The following is a 9080-nucleotide window of genomic DNA, read 5'->3' as shown; positions in this document are numbered from 1 at the left end:
TTTTCTTTTTCTCTTTCTTCTTTCTCATTAGTTATCTCGTTGTTGAAGATAATAAATAATTTAGATTCAAATTGTCAATTGAACCAGAATAAAATTGATTATTGTTTTGAATTCAATCAAGTGGCTAAGGTGTGGTTCAATTTAGAAGAAAAAATATAACACTAGAAGAAAGATTTTTCTGCAGTAAATTTGGGTATAATACAAAAATATTTGGGTGTAACACACGAAGATACTTGGGTGTATTTTAAAAATTTTTGGGTGTATTTTTATTCTGATAAGTTTTGCATAATTTAAAACTCTTCCTCTTCCTCCTTCTTATCTTCTACCGTTTCTCCTTTTTTTTATCATCATCACCATTTTCTTCTTCTTTTTTTTTATTCATCTTTTTCTTTTTATTTTACCTTATCAAGTTTCTTCTTGTTTTATTCTCTTAACAAGAATAAAACAAAAAAATTAAGCAAAAAAAAAAGAAGAAACACATAATGCTGCAGAATTACTTAGAAGATGATGAACTTACATTCATTTAACTAAAAAAAGGGAAGAAATAAAGAAAAAAAGAAGAAGAAAAAATGCAGTATTAGAGAAAATATTTTTCTGTTTTTGCAGTAAATTTGGGTGTAACACGAAAATATTTGGGTGTAACTCGAAGATATTTGTGTGTATTTTAAGAATTTTTGGGTGCATTTTTATTCTGATAAGTTCTGCATAATTCAAAATTCTTTCTTCTTCTCATCTTCATCTTCTACTGCTTCTTCTTCCTCATCTTCTTATTTCGTTTTCTTATAATTTTTTGTAAGAAAAAAATCAAACAAAAAAATACATAATATTGCAAAATCAATAGAAAGAGGAGGAGAAACGCAAAAAAGAAGAAGAAGAAGAAGAAAGAAGAGAAGGAGCCGAAGGAGGAACGTGAAAAGGGTGTCTTCCATAATGGTGAGTGAAAGCGCGCTTTGGAAACGGTTGAGTGACGCGCATGTGGGTAAATGTAGTTTTTGTTAAACTTTGCCCAACTTGTAAGATTTGTAAGGCAAAAGGACTTATATGTGTAGCATACCTCTATTACTTTTAAGTTACATAATGTAATTTTCGGATTAAGATTCAGGTCATTCTTCAAATAGATTTGGTTTAATCCGGAGTCATGTTTTATACTAATAAATATATAATTTACAATGAAATTAGTAATAAAATATTATATATATTTTTGTATAATTATATTATGTGGATAGTAAATTTTGAGAATTTTATCACCATACATAAGAGGATGGAGAAGGTGCAGTAGGTGTATGCGGAGGTTGAAAAAAAATTGTGTCTATTACAAATGTTGTCACGTATAACGAGCTAAATACGTATGTACCTTGTTGATGAGTCTCTGAGTTTATCGCAAAAATTTTTTTCAACGGTGACAACCATCACCACCACTATAAACTAGTGGTGCTAAACTAAATTTAAATAATCACAAAAAAAATAAAAAATATATACCTAATTATTATACCTAATATTTAATTTAATTATAATTATAAATATTATATATATTACAAAAATAATTTATTTTTATTTTAAAAAAGACATGGTAGCATTCACCTTTTTAAAAATACTCTAATATTATGCGCACTTTTTTATAAAGGGATGTCATTTTATTAACATTGAATAATGCTGTGTTTAATAGATAATCTAAACATGGATGGTATAATGAAGTTACACATTCTAAAAGATATATAGGGCATGAGCATGAATATGAAATCGTGAAAAGTTATTGCTGGATTTTTTTATGTGCAATTTGTCTAGAAAATTGCTTTGAATTGTAGTATGTATTTTAATTTAATCCTTTTTTTATATTTTTTCATTTTTTGAAAAAAAGTGTTTCGAAATTCAAATTATGGCGTATACTTTTATTTTTCAAATTTGTACTGTATTTGAAAATCTCGAAAACCATTTTTAAAATTTACAATAATTTATCCAATGAAAATTTATCTTTTTAAATTTAAAATATTATCCGGAATAGGGATGAAAAAAGATCTTCATAGAAGCAAGCATATGCAAAAATTACTTAAAATGGAGAGGATAGTTACTTAACTTAATTAACTATCTTGTTTTGAGGGTTATTTAAAATTGGGTTATTTTTTGGTGAGGTCTAGATTTTTTTAAGATTGTGTCTAATTTTTATTGATGTCGAGATATTATCGTCTGGATTTTTCATGAAAAAATGAGATAGTATTTACAAAAGATTCTGGTGTTTAAGTTAACAGGTCAAATTTTTTTAGATCAATTTCTTAATATACTTGAAGATATTAGTAGATTTATAATAAAAAAGATATCTATCTTTTAAAATAATTATACTTTAATAATAGACAATTATTTTTTTTAGATAAGTTGTTAAAATTTTCCTTCTAAATAAATAAGAGATATTTTAAAAATGGTTAAATCTCTTAAATAGATTTCTATTTATTTTAAGTCTGGTTATATTATTGGGTTAAAATATAAACACTATCCTTTCAATATACAGATAACCAAAAAAGGAAAGAAATCTTAATATTTTACTAAAATACTTTTAATTAGTTTGGATTGTCTTTTATAAATTTTGTCTGGATTTACTTTATCTTGAATTTACGAGTGGACCATGGATTTTGTATTACCTCGTATATACTTATAGATTAAATGTCGTGAATTTGTAGAAGTTGGAATCTGCATGTAGAAACTCTTTTTATAACTTACCATTTTCTAAGACAAGTAAAATTTACCAGAAAGGCAGAAACAAAACAAATTATAAAAATTATTAATCATCTAAAAAAATTTAAACGTCAGATTTGGATATTAAAATTTGAGAATCAGAGTTAGATACCAATTTAAAAAAAGAATCATCGTTAAGATTAGATATTTCAATTTATGTCTCCTACAATTTAAATTTTAATATCCATAAAATTAAATTGTGTTTTTTTTAGAAAAGAAGTCATTAGCGTTTTAATAACTAACATTTTTTTATTCTTGTATTTATATTTTAATTTGAAAATAGTTTATAAAAGATAAAAAAGAAAGGGGGGTAAAAAGGGTTGTTTGTGGCGCAGGTGGAAGTGCGCTATAAAAGTGAGAGGAAGAGGAAGAGGAAAGGGAAAGAAAGAAGCAGCGCAATAAACACACACTACTCTTCAGAGTTTGAAGCACCTTAGCCTTATTCTTGCTAAGACCTCTCTTTCTCTCATCCCTTCGCATCACATTTCTCTCTCTCTCTCTCGCATATAAAGCACACAATCTTTATATTTGATTCCAAATAATCATTATTTTCCTGCGTAAATAGATGGTAGCTAGCAAGAGAGAGGTATAGAGAGAGAGAGAGATGGAGAAGTACGAAGCTATCAAGAACTTTGATGAAGACGATGAGGATGTTGAGATGGCAGTCCAGCAGATCTCTGATTCAAGATCTGCCAGCACCGCCACCATTGCTACACCACAACGCCAAACAAGGCCTAACAGCACCAAGACTGTTCAGGAAGTCTCTTCTTCAAAGCACCAACCTCCATCTCAGTCTCAGCGTCTTCTTTCACTTGATGTCTTTCGTGGCCTCACTGTTGCGGTAACATTCCCACACCTCCCTCCTCCTCTTTCACCTTCTCGAATCTCTCTCTCTTTTTATTTTCTAGTTTTATTTATTTTTTATTTTAATTTTGGTCGCTATTAATAATTAATTAATATGTGCTGTGACTGCTGCCTGCCTGTGACAGAAAGTTAGTAGTAGTAGTAATAACAATAACAACTAATAAAGATAAAATACCATTACTGATATTTTTTGGAGGAAGAAACGACGTCGTATTGCTCAGATTTTTAGATCAGGATTAAGTGTCATGGCATGCCAGGCCAAAAATTATTGTAGTACATACAACTACAAGGCTAAAAGGGTCATATGCAACATTACGGGTTTGTGAGCAAATTTGTTGAGCCAAGTAGTAAAATCTTTCCATTTTATAGATAGGCATTTATGTTGCTGCTCATCTAACACCAATCACTACTTACTGAATCGCAAGTTGCTATTGTTATTTAATGTGTTAATAATTGAATGTAGAGGGGGGGGTAGATTCTCAGAATTGCCATAACTAAAAAGGCTTTGATTGATTTTGGCATCCCAAGTATTTTTTGATGATGCTTTACTTTGAAGGAAAGAATTGCATTTGGTGTTTCCTAGTCGCTTTTTTTTTCTTTTTTCTTTTTCTCAGCTCCCTCGGAATACCGTCCAATTAAATTGCACTACCTCTACTTGCTCTTTCCGTTATTCTCTCCTATATTATTATATATCAAAATTAAAATACTCTATCATCTTTGCTTTTAATAACAAATATTGTTATAAAAATAACCGCCCTCCGTTTGTTTTTCAATTTTTCTTCATTATTTATTTATTTATTTATTCTATTTCGTTTTATTTGCTTTTCTAATTATATAGTTTTTTTTTCGCTATTTTTTTTAAAATAAAAGCATACAATTTTCTTTTTGCAATTATTGATGTGAGAATATATTATTGATATAAACGAATATACCCCATTCTAAATGCAAAGCAATGATACGCGTACACTTCTATCTTGTGTGCCGTAACTCATTACTATTTGGCTTCCTAAGTTCCTTCCTGAAAAAATGATTTTCTTACGTTATTACTTATTAAGTCAAAATTTGAAATATTGATATTTAACTAAAAATTTTATTAATAGTTTAATATATTACTAAATCAAGATATAATTATTGTTTACAAGCCCAATAAATCGGGATATATACCCGCTAACGCTCCTTCTTTTGAGCACCCAAATTAACTGAAAAATCATAACCATCTTCAACACGATTGCTCATAATAATGATAATAATTGTTAGGTAAATTCGCTAATCTCCGAACCGTTAGTTAGGCAACGAACAAATTTCCCACACTCGTTATTTTTTGTTTTTCAATAATTTAGAAGGGCCACATAAACGTTTTATAATAGTCCCATAATAATAATTCTAAAAGTTTAAAGTACTAGGTTAATACGAAACTACGTGTCACTAATCCAATCTTTACATAAATTAGTTTTCTAGTTTATACGTTAACTAATGCTTCATAGTGAAACGAGAGGTGGTTTAGATGTAATGGCTAACCGACTCGCCACTATCACTTGCTTTATTATTACTTTATTATTTGGATATGACAATGAAACGCATAACACACACTCTGTCTGCTTTAGAAAGTAGCATCTATCTGTCTATTGGATCATTGTTTCCATGTTAGGAGCTGCATGCATATCATATTTTTGTTAACAAAAAATGCACCATTGCAAGGTGACTATTGAATAAGCAACCGTTGTCTTTCTATATTTTAACTTGTCAATTCTTTTTGCAACCACCAAATTCCTTATGTAATTTTGTCAGATCTGAACCTTGTTTAGTGCGCCTTATTGAATTTAACTGGATAAGACAAGCTACCACTTAGCTTTATTTTAATGGTGGTGTACACATGGTGTTTCTTCGTTGCAAAATATGACTCAACCATGTGCCTCGAAGACAATGAAGGTGGGAGGCATACAAATGCAAGTATCTTATTAGATAACTTCTACACTATGGTGTAGCTAATCACTCTAACTCATAATTCATTTTTAAGGTACAAGACAACAAATATTGTAATCTAATGGAGAAGATAACTTAGACCTTGCATTCAGCAATTAACCAATCATTCAATAGTCTTAACATTATCTAAGAAATGTGATATATGAATTTTATGGGGCAGGTAACATATGAAATGTGTTATGTGCGCATCAAAGACTTAGTCCTTAATTCCTTATATTTCAGATAAATATGTTATCTTTAATAATATGTTGTATTTCTCGTTACATTCTATTTTTGCTGATGCAGCTGATGATACTGGTGGATGATGCTGGTGGTATTGTTCCGGCACTCAATCACTCCCCATGGAATGGTTTGACAATAGCAGATTTTGTCATGCCATTCTTTCTTTTCATTGTTGGTGTTGCACTTGCCCTCACGTACAAGGTATACACTTGAAACTGTTATGTAATTATTAATTAACATGATTCAGAAAAACCAATGAGTCTGTTACAATGTTACTCAGTAAAGTGACTCTATGAAGTATGCTATCTGGATAGTTTTTTGTCATTTGACTAGATGAACCTCTTTCTCTTCAACAGAAGCCATCTTGCAGAGCTGATGCGACAAGAAAAGCATTTCTACGAGCTCTGAAGCTTCTCGTATTGGGCCTTTTTCTTCAAGGTAGTCAACTGAACCTATGGCTTTGTTTGTGGTTGAATTCTAAGCTTTGTTTGTCAGCATTGTACTTTTTGAAGAATATCAAATGTTGAAGTCAAGTTAGCATTGGTGACTTTACTAATATGTATTCTGATGTTGAGAACTTGCATTTTGTAATTTATCTCTCTTTTGAATGTCTAAATTTGAACCCACTTCGCTCCTCAGGTGGTTATTTTCATCGCCTGACTGACCTGTCATTCGGGGTGGATATTAAGCGCATAAGATTGATGGGAATACTGCAGGTATTCCCTTAGCAGCTTGTTTTCTGTCTTCTTCTTCTCTTCACTTAATAGTCTATATTAATATATTTCCTTTTATGATACTGATCATTGACTATTTTACTCGGTGGATGCCAGAGAATTGCATTAGCATATTTGGTGACAGCACTGTGTGAAATTTGGCTCAGAAGTGATGATACTGTTAACTCAGGATCATCCCTATTAAGGAAGTATCGATACCAGTGGTGAGTTCAATTTTTCCTCCCGGCTTTAGTTTCTTTTAGTTTGATATCTATGCGTCACATCTGATAGATCTGTTTGATTACAACAGGGCTGTGTCTTTGCTTGTATCTGGAATTTATCTTTCCTTGCTGTATGGGTTATATGTTCCTGATTGGGAGTATCGGATTGCCACTGAGTCTTCTTCAGAGCCAAAAATATTTTCAGTGAGTGTTGATGTCATCTTATTTTTATAGGGTTTCAAAGTAAAAAACTTTGAAGTATTAATTTAACTTGTTTTAGTGGTGGATTTATGTTTTTACATGATACCCATTTCCTAGGTTAAATGTGGAGTAAGGGGTGACACTGGACCAGGCTGCAACGCTGTTGGAATGATTGATCGAACAATATTGGGTATACAACATCTGTATGGGAGACCAATATATGCACGGACGCCTGTATGTTGTTCCTCGCAATTCTGACATTGTTTACACTAATTTTCTAATACTTGATGCATTTTCTTGAACATATATGTTACCTTTTCTTGTAATGATTATCAACAGGAATGCAGTATTAATTCCCCTGAAAATGGACCATTGCCTCCTGATGCTCCTTCTTGGTGTCAGGCCCCCTTTGACCCTGAAGGACTCTTAAGGTGAGGTACTCTGTCTTCTTAATAAGATTTGAGATGATTCTTAAATTGTTTTACATTGTCGGTGCATAACAAAGATATACATGGAACGGTGCATAACAAAGATATACATGGAACGCGACTGTTTTTTATCTGCCCTAATTTTCTTTTTCTTTTTGTGGATTTACAGCTCGGTGATGGCCATAGTTACTTGCTTGGTTGGCTTGCACTATGGACATATTATTGTCCATTTCAAGGTAATCCTCACTTTTTTCTTTGTTATGTTTGTCTTTGATTTATATCAGAATCTTAGTTATTTTTTTATTGGATTATGCAGGACCATAGAGTTAGAATCCTATACTGGATGATCCCAACCTCTTTTCTTGTAGTTTTTGGCTTTGCATTGGACTTATTTGGTAATCTCTTCACATATTCCTTTCATGTGATGAATGATTGTGCCACTGACATTTCTGTTCCTTGTAAATATTAACCTTGCTTGATGTTGATCTTGTAGGAATGCACATAAACAAGGCTCTCTACACATTCAGTTATATGTGTGTCACTGCTGGCGCTTCCGGTGTCCTCTTTGTTGGAATTTATTTGATGGTTAGATATTCATTGATTGATTTCATGCTATCTATCTTTTATCTTAATTTGTAATCATATAGTGATGCATCATATAGTTATTGAATTTTATTCTCTTATTTCTTCTTTCCTTGGCAGGTTGATGTATGTGGATATAGTCGCTTGACTATGATTATGGAATGGATGGGCAAGCACGCATTAATGATTTATATTCTTGCTGCTTGCAATGTTTTTCCCATTTTCATCCAAGGATTTTATTGGGGAAAGCCTCAGAATAACATTGTAATTCCCATGTCCTACTCCATTATTCTAGTTGTTCTTTGTTTTGCAATTTGCATGGAATGATGTGATCTCATTGCAATTTTTTATGACAGCTGAAGTTAGTTGGAGTTGGTACTTAATACGAAGGCACACATATATAAACTTCGTTTAGAAGAATATATATACGGAATCAGATGGCGAGACATATTTTTGTGTCGCTGTCTTTGAAGGTAGCGGCTACAATGCAAGAGGAACATGAATTTTGGAGCAGGCCATTTTGCACAAGGACGTGAACCATGCCCTTCTCTATTCACTTGATGAAAGATAAAATGAGTCATGCATGGATGATATGGATGCATATATTATATAATATTAAGAGTAGCAGCATCTATTTTCCAATTATATATGGAGCAGCTTTTGTTCATACTACGACATATATTTGTATTAAATATTAGATTTCTATATATATATAAGCTAAGTAAGCATTTGACATTTGACACATTATTATTAATGTACAATTTATATTAGTTCTATATTTATATATTACCGGTAGCCTAGTCGTGCCCAACAATTTCTCTCTATTTGTCCCTACTCATAAGTCAACAAAGGGTAATTTCTTAATGCCGTATAAGAATGCTAGCGTGGAATGAGTATAATAGAACCAACAATCACTAAAAAGCAGGTAACCTAAAAAGCTCTTCTAAATTTAAAAAAGAGTTCATAAGACTTTGTGCCAATGAATTGGTTACATCTACTAAAATAAGATTTGAAGCAAATTAAATAATGTGTATGATTTAAGATGGAAGTCAACCATGTAAAGTAGCATTCAGAATCTAGTAAGAGTACAAGGTCAACTGATGATGAAAGACTTAGCTAAGCAATTTGATAGAGAGGTC

The 9080-nt window shown here is 31.4% G+C and overlaps 1 protein-coding gene across 1 annotated transcript; it reads left to right on the top strand.

Moving 5' to 3' along the window:
• The first annotated feature begins 3092 nt into the window (after positions 1-3092).
• On the top strand, positions 3093-8727 carry LOC107486872 (uncharacterized). The gene is made up of 13 exons (XM_016107440.3): positions 3093-3568; positions 5860-5997; positions 6153-6234; positions 6436-6512; positions 6627-6733; positions 6820-6934; positions 7049-7165; positions 7271-7362; positions 7529-7595; positions 7676-7754; positions 7853-7944; positions 8062-8205; positions 8298-8727. The coding sequence occupies exons 1-13, from the start codon at positions 3332-3334 to the stop codon at positions 8322-8324; spliced, it is 1374 nt and encodes a 457-aa protein (XP_015962926.1). The 5' UTR covers positions 3093-3331; the 3' UTR covers positions 8325-8727.
• The last annotated feature ends 353 nt before the right edge of the window (positions 8728-9080 follow it).

Source organism: Arachis duranensis, chromosome 4 (genome assembly GCF_000817695.3).
Source record: "Arachis duranensis cultivar V14167 chromosome 4, aradu.V14167.gnm2.J7QH, whole genome shotgun sequence".
Taxonomy (NCBI): Eukaryota; Viridiplantae; Streptophyta; class Magnoliopsida; order Fabales; family Fabaceae; genus Arachis; species Arachis duranensis.
This window is presented reverse-complemented; position numbering and strand designations above follow the sequence as displayed.